General features: G+C 48.1%; 1 protein-coding gene across 1 annotated transcript; it reads right to left on the bottom strand.

The window, feature by feature from the left end:
- Nucleotides 1-1461: 1461 nt before the first annotated feature.
- CCDC43 (coiled-coil domain containing 43) lies at nt 1462-10405 on the bottom strand (the record flags this gene model as incomplete). The annotated part of the gene is given in 4 exon segments (XM_034756030.1): nt 1462-3231; nt 5031-5089; nt 6048-6183; nt 10318-10405. Coding segments are annotated over 4 exon segments (471 nt in total), but the record flags the coding sequence as incomplete, so codon positions are not given.
- Between the last annotated feature and the right edge of the window lie 3078 nt (nt 10406-13483).

Here is a 13483-nt window from a genome sequence, read left to right as displayed (position 1 = left end):
GAAATGGTGGCAGCCGAACCAGAGCTAAGCTGGTAGTTAAGCTTAGAAGTTTTTCATGCAGGCCCCTACATTTGTACCCTAAAGTTCAAAGTGGGGATCCAGCCTTGACAACTTGTCAGTGCCTGGGCATGCTAGAACTGAGTCTGTGCTCAGGGCTTCTTTCAGTTCATAAAAGCCCTGTTGATGCTGTTTGGACCACACAACCTTGTGTGGCTTCCCCTGCTTACACAGATCAGTGACAGGAACAGTCAGAATACTAAAATGTAGGACGAACCATCAATAATATCCTGCCATCCAATAAAGGATTGTGCCTATTTTCTTGTCTGGGGTGTGGGCCAATTCTTAGCCTCTTCTTTGACAGGGTCTGGTTTTATGCAGCCCCTCCCCCATCTATGGCTGAGAGAGCCTACTTCTGCCAGCCCCACCTTGCATTTCTCTACTTGTACAGTCAGGCCTGCTGTCGGAATGTTGTGAAGCACCCACCTTAGATAGATCATGGACTCATTGCAGATCTGACTGAAAGTACACAATCCCCCCAGGCCATCGACTAACCGATCTACCAGCCTCTGGCAGGCAGCTAGGACCCCCTTGAAGCCAAAAGAACCAGGAAACAGGTACATGCCCCTGGTACAAATGGGTGGCATATGCCAATTTGAGTCTGGCATCCAAGTCCAAAGGCCTCTGCTACTAACCTTTAATGAGGTCAATTGTAGTCAGGAATTGGGTCCTTCCCAGCTTGTCCCTTCTAGGCACAGGGTACACGTCAGACACTGTGATAACATTTAGCTTTCTACAATCCACATACAATCTAATGGACTCTTCCTTCTTAGGGATTAGAACAATAGGGGAGGCCTCTGGTCTATTTGACCATTAGAATCACCCCTAACTCCTGCATGTCAGTGACTCCTTTCTCTGGGCTGCTTTCTCAGGAACCCTGGAGGGTGAACTTTTTATTGGGGCCTGGGTTCCACCTCATAGACACGAAGTGTGGTCTGGCCACACTTACTTAAAAATGCCTGTAGCCCCCCTCTGATCTCTGCTTGCTGTGTGGAGGTTCAGTGAGCAGAGAGGCCTGTGGAGGCCAGGGAGGGCCTGGCTCCTGTTTCTGCCCACAGATCTATTAAGGAATTCTCTCCCTCCACCTACCAGCACCACACCTGGCCACAGCCAGAGTCTCTCACTCATAATAGGGTTTCATCATGTTCACATGATACACTTGGTGCCAGGGGGAGCAATTAGCCACTGACTGCAGTGCACTTACTCCACTTCACACTGAGATGAGTGGAGGATTTATAAAATGTGCCAAACTCCTCCATGACGTAAAACTGTTGAGTTCATCTATGATACTCTGGGGGTGAAGCTAGGCCACATGTGAGTAGCTAAAATATGCAAATTATTCTTACTCTGCAGCATATAATGTGTTTTAAAATGGATATTTTAGAAGAAATCAGAAGCAGCAGCAAACACATCAGTATTTTATTTGAGGGAGAGGGGGTATAACGTGGAAGATGTTAACACTTATTTGCTGTAGTGCTCTGGTTCTAGGGGAATGGAGCCAGGAAAAAGTAAAACATTCCTTAATCTCAGCCAAGCACCATTTTATTGTCTGAGTGAAAAGGTCACGTAGGTGGATAGTCACATTCCCAGCAGTTAGCTGAATAGAACACACTGCCCTTTAATCAGATTTGTGCGGAAAGCATTCAGTGAGAACAGTAGCTGCCTAGTGTCACCAAGGGAAGAGGTTTGCAAGGGTAGCACATGCTGACCCAACAAGGAGTTTAGACTGCACATGACCAGGGCAGATGCACATTGTTGTCCTCCAATGCCACTTTGAAAAATAATGCAAGTCTCTGACCACCACCAAACACAGCTGAGGATATCCAAGTAGTGTCCCTTTGCAGGAGCCTGATAAGCTTTTCAGGGGAAAGGCTGAAAGCCACTGATCACCAGCCATTAACTTTTCAGCAGAAACAGCCCCATGGCTGGTCTATTGACCCAGCTCCACCGTGGGAGTGCTAGACAGGCCAGCAGCATTGTAACCACCATTCTTTCTAGAGCTGCTCCAAGCGGAGTTAGGCAACACTGGGGCAGAAGATCAGTACCCAGTGGATTCTGGAACATCCCGTGGTGCTAGCACTCGGAGCAGCTGTAGGAAATTTTAAGAAAAAAGTCCTAGTACAGACAAAGCCTATGAGACTTTTTTTTTTTTTTTTTTTTTTAAACCCCACACTAGCGTTTCCCACAGTCCAGAAACAATTGATTTTCAGCCTACCAGCATCAAGGCTTACGATGATGTTAAAATTCAGAATCTTTATACTGCTGCTTAGTATAACCTAGAGGGTACAAAGGCACTTCCCCAGTAAAGGGGCCCTCTTGTGCAAAACAGGATCAGTATGAGCCTGTAGGCAACTGCTCCAGTTATCACCTTTTCCAGCCTGGTTCTTAGCCCTACGTTCCCTGGGGCTTTACTTCTCAGGCTTGCAGCATCCATAGGACATGCTCCCAGCTCAGGCACAAACCTTCACCTCAGCCACAGAGGAAACCACAGATTGTATTCACTGTCGAAGAAAAGGCTATTTGCCCAAGCAAGTCAAACTTGAAAATAAATATACACCCACCCGCTAGCAGCTCATCCATCAAAGGCCCCAGGATATGCCTTGGAAATGGGGCTTTGCTTGTGCTCACCCCCAGTAGCATGACTTTCCTGGGGCAATACAAGGAGGCAAGAGTTTACGCTCCTCCAACAGCTTCCCCCTGGGTTTTTTCAAGTGGTCAAAAGTAAAATATGACATTTTAAAAACTAATTCAGCCACTTCACAGTTCTTTGGTACAGACATTGGCCACAACAACTGACCAGCACACTTGACACCACAAGCACAGTTTGCATATAAGTGTTGGCATTTTTTTTTTTTGGCTGTGTAAACAAAAGGGAAAATGCTTCCAAGACCCACTTGCCAGCCATCTGCCCAGAGTTTCTGTTTAAAACACCCCCTATGCATAATTTATTCTATCCTTTGAAGGAGTCCAACAGGAAAAATCACAGCTATCGCTTCCGCTCGCCCTTCTGTGTCCTCTTCTTCTCCTTCTCCTTCCGCTCCTGCTTGGCCAGCTTGTCCTTCTCTCGCTGGTGTTTGTCTTGCTCTTTTTTCTTCTGGGACTCGTCCCGCAGAGAATCTCTCTCCAGCTTCCTCGCGTTTACGACAGCCTCCACATTTGTGTTACGGAACAACGCTGGTTGCAAGGTAAGGAGGATAAAGGACACGCTTTGGCTGGGCTCATGTAGGTCCCTGGGCTCTTTTCAATGCTCTCTCTCCGTGGGTATATATTTAAACTGGTGTGTAGGAGTTAGTGCACACAGGCTGGAGTGGGGGCTGCCTTATTCCAGACCCCCCCCCCTTTCCAGTAGCACCTAATATTGCAGCTTTCCTTTACCAGGGTCAGCAGTCCACACTGCGCTCTCTCCATGGCTGCTTTGCAGAAACTTAAAGGCAGCTTCTGGGTCCGGGTGCTATGTGCAGCCAAGCTGTGCTCCACTGCTGTGTGCCCAGGAAAGCAGCATGCTTGGAAGCCGCTCTTCAGAGAAGATTCTCTCACTTCACAGTCTGCCAAACGCTAGCCCCAGTGCACCACCGGAGCCCCTCGGCCGCAGCAGAGGGCTGTCAAAGGGCCAGGGAAGAGATTCACCCTCAGATTGCTGAGCAGTGGTTTTTCACAGCTGACACCACAAACAGCCTTCCTAGCTCCTGCACTACATCACCATGGGGTGAGGGGACTAGGCAGTAGTTCCACCAGCCCCACTCCTGGGCCCCCCCAAACTCCTGTGTGCTAGGGTGCAGTGATGCTATAGACAGCGACTATGCCCCCTGCCTTGCTGAGCCACATCACTGGCACTGCCATCAGGCACTACTGCTGTGCTGTGGCCAGGGTGAAGAGGATTTGCCTCCCTAAGCCCTGGCAGCACCCATCTAGATGCACATGGAATCTGGCTGCCCACACTGCTCTGTGTTGTCATGCCCCATTCACCTGGTCAGAACTCCGCTCTGCAGAGTAACAGAGCTTGCATACCAGTAGCCATGGCTTCTGCTACACGTGATGTGCAAAGGGAGGGCAATGGATGTGTGCCCTCAGCGTTTGCTTCTTTATGAAGTAAGCCTGAAGGTTTGGGGCGGAGGGCATAGCAAGGGAGGTGCTGCTTGGCTTTTCCATTAGAACAATCAGGAATGGCAAGCCGGTTACACCCCTCTTTTGCTGGAAGAGTATTTGTTGCTCTGAGCACAGGTTTTGTACCCTTAACAGGACATCTTAAAAACTGATATGGTGACAGATGGCCAGTGCCTGTGAAAGCTGATGGGATTTTTATGTATTGTCTGTTAATGATGTTGGGGCTAAGCAGCATTGTAATTACTTTAAATCTACATAAATAGGTAAAGTGGTACGACCCCCTTCTGTGGGCACAGTGATAGCTATACAGAGGTGCTCATCCTGGCGACGTGTACAAGTGTGACTAACCCTAGAACTTGACCCACCCCAGAGGTCGTACCAGTAACTAGCAGTACAAAGCACTGTGCAGAGTTGCACAAGAACCTCCCAACAACAGGGGCAGATCCTCAGCTGGGTAAATCAGCTCCGCTGACTCAAAGGAGCTCGGATGACTTGCACCAGTTGTGAGCCTGCCCCAGCCGTGGCTTGGGCTCTCTCCTTGTGTAACTGAAGGGGGACAGGGCTGAATCTTTCAAGGAGCGCTCCCCCCAGTCCCTCCCCTCCCTCAGTGAGTGTCAGATGCTTAAGTGAAATGTGGTTAGTAAGAGGGTAATGATCCGAAGAAGTCACTCCTCCTTTCCTCACCAGGTCTGCAGGGAAGAGCTGCGTTTCCAAGGTAACAAAACCCAGCAGCGGGGAATGGGACCTTTCAGATTTTTATACATCAGGAAGCAGGAGAGGGAGAGAGAACAAAGGGAAATTCAATGCAGAACTTACAGTCCTTCCAGAAAAGCCTCAGTGCCTAGCGAGCTGGGATTTTCAAAGGATACATTTTTCTGATCCAATCGTTAGTGCTGCTGCAGTGGCTCCGTCCTGTTCATCTGCTCCAGTGAGAGAACTAAGGAAACTTGGAGACTATTAATGGAACTTTGCACCCCGAGAGTCTCCTTTGTCCTAGGATCTCAGAACACGGGAGACATTCACCCTTTCAACAAAACTGCTGAGGTGTCAGAAGCTGATCAAGGGACTTGCTCAGTGTCCCGCAGAGCGAGGAATGGAACCCAGGAGTCCGCACTCCTTTTCCTCGGCAAGAACACCAGGTACAAGTCCCGTTATTTCAATACACCCAGCTCTCCACAGGAAAGCCTGCCCTCTGCCCCCCCAGTCACTCCTGTCAGAGGAGCAGCTTGAAAGTCTTCTGCAGAAAGCGAAGGCTGCATACAATACATTAGCTGAGTGGGCTGCTGTGACCAGCCATTCTATTCCTGGAAACGGCTTCCATGAACAGATCTCACAAGCCATTGCAGGCTGTGGCCCAGCTCATATTGTTGCTGGGGTCTGGGATGGAGGTGGGGGATGCCAAGGTCAGTGCACATGAGGGGGCAGGAAGTCTCTCCCCACTGCTACCCAAACCTGCACTGCACAACTGGATAGGCGCATGAGAGCCGTTTTTACACCCTCCTCCAAAACATCAGGTAGCAACTGCTGCCAGAGGCAAGGGCTCAAGTTCAATGGACCAATGATCTGCTCTGATCTAGCAGGACGTAGGATGTTGCCATCAGGAAACTAGTGATAGAAAATGAAAGTTTCTCAGCACAATAGTTCCCTGCCTTTAGTTTGCTTCCATGGCTCATTCAGACTGTGCTGCACAGAACACGGAGCAATACCACTCCTGCCAAACCAGCTACAACAGAATCGAAGGGGGCTTGAGTGGTCCTAGGTCACTAACTAAAATCCAAAGGGGCAAGAAAGCCACAGGAAGCAGATTTAAACGTTCACCCTCAAAAGCAGCCTGGGAAGGTGGCCAGCACATTCTCAACATGGGCCTTGTGGTAGGGAAAGGATATTCCTCCTCATCTGTTACATTGGCATACTGAGCCAGGAGAGCAGCTTTCCTCAGCTTCTCATCCTGGGAAACCTCCTTTGGCTTCACGACGATCTGGGCCTGCTTTTCGATCATGCTGGCAATTGCCTGGATCTCATCTGGGAAGGAGAGAAATCAGGGCATTAATGAGTGCCTCCACTGCGGCCAGTGTCTGACATCGCCAGATAGAGGCCAGGTGCCTTTTTTCAATAGGCAACGGCTGGCGTGTTTGTCTGCAAAGCCTTTCAGTCAAAGTGTTTCACACACTTTACATGTATAGCACAACTGAAATGCAGCCACCTCTGGGGAGGAGCACAATAGTCAACCAGCACAGTGTGTGTGAATAAAGAAAGTTTTGGCCAATGAAATCCCCCCGCTTACAAAAAATTGCCATGTGATCTTCAGAGTTCACAGAGCAGACAGGTTGGACATTATTAAAGCTGTAACCCAGCAAGTCAGGTGTGGAACTCTAGCTGTGTGCTTCAGAAAATGAAGGGCGGAGCTGGACGCTGCTGAGATTTGAACTTGTGGCTTGAGGGAGTTGGGTTATTTCAGAGCTGTGGCTGAGGAGTCCAAGCCACTGGCTGCTGGAGGAAATGGCTCAGACCCTCGCAATCAGGTTAGACTGACCACCCTTGACTCCCCTTCCTGATCAGTGTGAGGTCTGCAGACCCCATCAGACCACAATTCCACAGACATGAAAAAAGTTACATCGGGCAAGAAGCCATACGAGGAAATGCGGAAGCAGTGATAAAACCTAAAAATATCTAAAGGATGGAAAGAAGGGAAAATAAATGGTAAGTAATAAGTCACATGTTAAAATATGTAAGCAACTGAAGCCAAAGGAATCAATGGCCAATAATGTTAAAGACAATACGAAGGCATTTTTAGAACATATTCGAAATAAAGAAGGTCCACTGGAGGGTGTACCCATCCCAGACATTGTGGATGGAGCAGAGGATTTACCATATGTACCCAAGCAGACTGCTAAAAATACCACACTTCCAAATCACCAGGCCAGGTAACTAGTCCTATCCTTTCTGAGAAACCCTGAGCCCCGCCTGCTCGACGAAGATCTAGCTGAGGAACTGTCTGACGCACTAACGTTAGATGTTAATAAATCTTGGAATACAGGGGAAATTCCCAAGGGCTGGAGGACTGCCCACGTGGTGCCAATAGTTTTAAAAGGCAAAAGCAGCCCTCAGTGCAGTGCTACAGCAACGTGAACTGTGGCTGCACAAAAAGGGGAATCTAAAACAGAAGAGGGAAATGCTCTGAGCATAGTCAGACGGCTACTAGAACATGGCCTAGTTCCGGTGTTCAGACGTCAAGGCAGATGTGGACATACTGGAAAGAGTTCAAAGGAAGGTCACAGAAGAGATCCAGAGGCTGGAGAACAAGCTCTATGACGTGTGGCTTAAGGAGCTCAATCTATTCAGTGTATTGACCAGCCTGGCTCGCTGGTCATGGTCCCTTCTGGCCTTGGAATCTGTGAATCCCAGGTCAGGCCCTTCCTTCACGGGCTAGGGGGAGACCAGCATTGCCCTCAACATGTTTCTGACCCCTGTAGCTCCATATTCTGATCACTATAATTTAATCTTATGCTTCAGACAGTCTCCTGCAGGGCTCAGTAAGGAATTTCCTCCCTGAGGCACAATTGCAATCTGGGAAGCTATTTTTTTTCCACCTTCCTCTGAAGCATCTGAGATCTGCCATGGCTAGAACCAGGATACCAGTTGGGTGAGCCCGTGGGGTATAGTGTTATGGAGAAGCTGGTGTCTTCAATGCCTGGCTGACGCTCACAGTCAAACTGATCACCAGACCTGAGGTCAGGAAGGAATTTTCTCCCAAGTCAGATTGGCAGGGACCTTTGCGGTTTTCCATCTTCCTCTGCAGCATAGACCATGGTCCACCTGCTGGAGCCATCTGGGCATCTCATCATTTCCTGACCATTGCACAGTCCTCAGGCAGTGGTGGCACCTCAGTTTCTCCTGTTCTCTGCCCGTGGAATGCAATAGATGAATCTCCACAGGACTAAAATGCTTTAGTTTAACTGATGTTATCAGGATCAATATAAGGGTATCTGGGTGAAATGTAATGGCCTGATATACACAGGAGGTCAAATTAGATGGTCCCTTCTGGTCTTAGACTCTACAAAAATAGTCAATACAGTGTAGGCCCAATGGTGAGGCCTTGCCTGCACTGTAAAGTTCTGCCAGTTGAATTATGCTGGTATAACTAACCAGAAAACCGTTCCTCATGTGTTATTTACTCCTGGGGGAATTCTGCACCATTGCGCATGCGCAGAATTAATGAGCCGTGCATATTTTTAATTTTTGTGCAAGAATGTTGCTGCAGTTCTGCCTTTTGCCCACCAGAGGATGCTGTGACACTAGAACACAGCAGCTCCCAGCCAGCTAGGGAAGAGAAAGAGCCTGCCTTCTTTGCAGCGCCTGTCGGGCCAGGGCAGGAGAGAGGGGCTATAGGGGGACAGACAGCGTGGGGCTGCTGCAGGGGCAGACAGCGGCTCATAAGGGCTAGTGGGGGGATGACAGACTGGGGCAGGGGCTGAATGGGAGTGGAGGCGCAGGGTCACAGGGGGGAGGGAGGTGCAGGGACAGAGGGGAAGGGGGTGCAGAGCTACTGAAGGAAGGGGTTGGCTGAGTGGGGGCACAGAGACGGATAGGGGAGGGGGTGCAGGGACACAGGGGAGTGGCTGAGTGGGGGAAGACACATTGGGACAGGGGAGGGGGGTGCAGGGCCATATGGAGATGCGGGAGTAGGTGTCTGAGTGGAGGTGGAGGGACACATGTGGATAGGGGATGCAAGGAGACATGGGGACGGGACAGATGTGCCAGGCTGAATGGGTGAGGCTAGGGGTCAGCCAGGGCCTGCCTGGGGGAAGCTCCCTAACAGTCCCTACCTGGCCCCCCAAAAAACCTGTTCCAGACTTTTCTCACCCACCCCCAACAACCCTCCAAGTTCACATCCAGGCTCCTTCCCAGCAAATACTATCCTTTCCCTCAGCCCCTCCATTACCCCTGACTCCCCCCAGCCTTTGCATTGCTTCTGAGGGGTGCTGGAAATACAGTCCTGTGTTGTAGTTTAAATGAATTACTCAGAGTTCTCTATCAATATGTCTAGTAAGGAATCTATTTGTCAAAAAGCATTTCCTGAATCTTTTTTGTTGTCTGCATTGTTACAGACAGGTATTCTGAAATAAATGACCAAAAATAATTGAAACTGGTGTGATTATATTGTGTTATTTTGACAAATAAAATATGCAGAATTTTGCAGAATTTGAAGATATTGTGCGCAGAATTTTTTAAATTTTTTTGGCACAGAATTCCCCCAGGAATAGTTATTGGTTGTTATTTGTGTTGTGGTAGTTCCTAGGAGTCCCAGTCACAGAGCAGGACCCCACCATGCTTGGTGCTGTACAGACACAGAACAAAAAGACTTTGGCTCAAAGTGCTTATGATCTAAGTATAAAACAAGAAACAACAGATGGATACAGAAAGGGGAGCACAAGGAAACACGGACACAATACTGGTCCTCATGATGGGCCGTGGTCTCACCACACCAGCTGCTTAACTATTCTCAAATTTTCTGTAAGCATCACAGCAAATGAGTTTTAAGGAGGGATTTGAAAGAGGATAATGAGGTAGCTTTGTGGATGTTTATGTGGTGCTCCTCCCAGACATGAGGGGCAGCATGGGCAAAAGCACGAAGGTGCTTGTTAAACACCTCTATCAGTATAAAAATGCTTATGCCAGCAGTTTGGGGAATCAACATAAACTATACTGGTATAAGCATTCTGATACTGATCATCCCCCTAACCACATAGCTATGCCAGGAAAACTTACTTACATATTTCTTTAAACAAAGAAGCAAACCCCTCTAAGACAGGTTGCATGGTCCAGGCCTGAGCACCTACACGCTACACCTAGGTTTCCAAGCTGTAGGTTTTTGTGAAGGAAGGTTTTACACAATCTAATAGAAGAAGTACTCTCTTCCCCCTACAGGACTATGAACCCAAACAGCAGCAGTACAACCAACCAACCCTTCTAAGCAGAGTGCAAGGCAAAAACGCAGCAATGCCAATGAACATTAAATGAGATTTGCAACTGGATTAGTAATCGCAGGGTTTACTGCTAACAAAGCTAAGGGTTTTTAGGTGCAAGTCTCATCTTGACAGTGTCCCTTGTATTACACGTGCTATTTGACTAAGACATGCAAAGCATCAACACTACCTTCTTTTTTTTCTCTTACTCCAACATTCTGAGTTTCAGACCACTTCACGACTATTTCCCTGCAGACATCTGGTAACAGATCTTCTTCCTAGTAAGAAAAACAGAGATGTTCAGTTTCTGAACTGAAAGTCAGTCTGCTTTAAAATCAGCATGAATAAAAGACTCCTAAAGAATCAGAACAGCAAGAGACAAGCCTGAAGTAGAGATTTAAGTGTAGTATGAAGAGTTAATGGGATATAAGCAATTCTTAAATTCTTTGTTGAATGGGGGCGAACACATATACTTTTGCCAACACGGAGCAATTTTCCAAGGCCCTTACATAGTTTAAATATCTATCATAGCCTTCAGGTGTGCGTTCACGTGATCCCCACGCAAATATGAGCACGAAGGTTTTGATCACTTTGCAGCGTTTCAGGAGACGCTGTGCTGGTATTTTTCTTACTCTAGTGAGATTCAGCGCTGGCAGGGTGTGCTGGGTTCATAGCCCTAGCAAGCAGTGCCCTCTGCCTGCAGTGCAGAGCAGGCACAACATGGGCAGCAGCAAGTCAGAAGCTTCCCACCATCAACAGTCGGTCTGAGCGCTGTTCTGAAAGGGACCACCTCGAAGATTGTCACAGTGACTTTTGCCTAAAACATGCCACTACTCTTTCCATCAGTTCAGCTCCCCTGGTGGCAGCACTAGCACTGGCACCAGATGTGCTGTGTGGCATAACCCAGCTGAGAGCTGTTTCACTTGGTGCTCCACACACCTATGACAGTCTGGAGCTCCCCTACATTGTCCTAGGAGCCGGCATGCTAGGCACTGGACAAACAGTACAGAAAGACAGTTCCTGTCCAAACAGCGTACAGACTAGGGATAAGACAAAAGCCAACAGGTGGAGACAAACAGTCTGCCGGGGAATACAAGAAAACAGAGACAATACTGGTCAGCCTGATAGGCAGTGCTCTCAGCAAACGAACAGCCCAATTGTTGTTTTTATAGGCCTCATGGCAAAGCCATCTTCTCGGAGATCCTTCTTGTCCCTCAAGCAAAGGAAGAAGGAAGAGAAGGTAGACGATTCTGGAAGTAAACTTCTGGCTAGGTAAGTGGTGGAGGGTGAAGGGCTTTGGTTTTGTGGAACATGGGCCCAGTTTCTATGGGGAGAGGGGGCTGTGTAGTTTGGATGGTCTCCACCTCAGTAAAGGGGGACCAGTCTCCTCAGGAACAGGCTGGCTAGAGTCATCGGGAGGGGTTTAAACGAATAGCAAAAGGGAAGGTGAAAAGGGGGGAGGGATAGGTCAGTGGTTTGACCATTGGCCTGCTAAACCCAGGGTTGTGAGTTCAATCCTTGAGGGGGCCACTTAGGGATCTGGGGCAAAAATCAGTACTTGGTCCTGCTAGTGAAGGCAGGGGGCTGGAGTAGATGACCTTTCAAGGTCCCTTCCACTTCTAGGAGATAGGATATCTCCATTAATTTATTTTTATTTATTTTATATGACGACAAAATCAAGAGGTTAAGAACAAAATTAATCAAGAAACCAGAGGACATGAAGAGAAGAAATTCTTGAATTGTTGACACACCAGTGCTAGGAGCTGGGTAGCAAACGAGAGGAATTGGAATTGCTCATTTATGAGCATAAATTCGATCACGTTGGCATTACTGAACCCTGGTGGGATGAGTTGCATGACAGGAATGTTAAAATAAATGGTTAGGAAGGATCAAGGGGGCAAAAGGGGAGAGGAAGTGGCACTACGTCAAAAACGGCATTACCTGCTTCCGAGTCACCGATAACTCAGAAGAAAATGATCCTCAATGCTTATGGATCAAGATCCTAACAGATAAAGCACAAGACAGGGTACTAGCTAGTGTCTGCTACAACCCACCAAATCACACTAAGGAACAGGATAACCACCTGCTTACACGCCTATTTACAATGTGTAGGAAAAAAAGCTGCATGATCACATGGGACTTCAATCTGAATGACACATGCTGGAGGTCTCATGCTGCCAGGACTAAAACATCCTTGGAATTTCTAAACATAATAGATGACAATTTCCTAACCCAAAAAGTGTTGCAGCCAACATGGACAAATGCTATGTTAGACCTCGTCCTAACAGATAAAGAGGAACTGGTCACAGAACTAAAAATTAATGGTAGCTTAGGTACAAGTGATCATGACTGGCTCACATTTATAATGTACAAGCAGAATAAAGCCCAGACCAGCAATACATATACTTGGCGCTTTAACAGGACCAATTTCACAAAGCTGAAAACAAATAAGAGCCAAATCAGCTGGGAGTAAGAATTTAATCAGAAAAGTGTGAATGAAAATTGGGAATCATTTAAGAACATCTTACTAGATGCCCAAAAAGCTAATTTCCCACAACTGAGGAAGAAGGCTGTGCTGGTCTTATATAGTTTTAAGGGCCTATTACAGGACTGTACCATGTTATTTGGCTCAGAATCAAAGATGATTTAACCCTAGACACACCAGTAAATGAGCAGAATTGCAAAACCTTAAGCACCCAGCCTCATAAACAGACAACTGCATGAAGTCTCAGAAAAAGCAGAGAAGTCAATCGGGACTAAGCTCTTCCCATGGGACAAAGCCAACCGGTCACAGGAAGAGGGTATCGGGGGAATGAGAAGGAAAGTCCCAGGGTACCGTATAGCCAGAGAGAGCAAGGTCAGGGAGATTGTAGCAAAACACAGGATAACCACATGGGTCCCAAGATTTAACCCTATCAGGGGACAGTCTTGAAATGACACAAGTCAGGGTTTAACCCCCTTTACAGACAGAAGGCCCAGAGACAGAGGTACAAGAAAAGGGGGATGGGGATTAATAATCATCAACAGGATGGACCCTAGGACTAAGGTAGGGCATCAACACAAGTGAGGCAATTCGGGAGTCACATGGGGATGCCTTCAGCGTTTGCGGGCGTCGGGGCTGGGGTTAAAATCCCCCAGGGCCTCAACCCCTGAGGGAGTTCGATCCAGGGAGAAATTAACACTCAGAAGAGACGTGGGGGAGAGGGGGGGGCGACTGAGCTGCTCTCCCCGACCCCTGCCCCTTGGTTCCAGCCCCTCCCCGTGTGTGTGGGGGGGAGGATCAGCCCCTCCCCGTGTGTGTGTGTGTGTGGGGGGGGGGGGAGGATCAGCCCCTCCCCGTGTGTGTGTGTGTGTGT

This window comes from Trachemys scripta, chromosome 23 (assembly GCF_013100865.1).
Source record: "Trachemys scripta elegans isolate TJP31775 chromosome 23, CAS_Tse_1.0, whole genome shotgun sequence".
NCBI lineage: Eukaryota > Metazoa > Chordata > Testudines > Emydidae > Trachemys > Trachemys scripta.
This window is presented reverse-complemented; position numbering and strand designations above follow the sequence as displayed.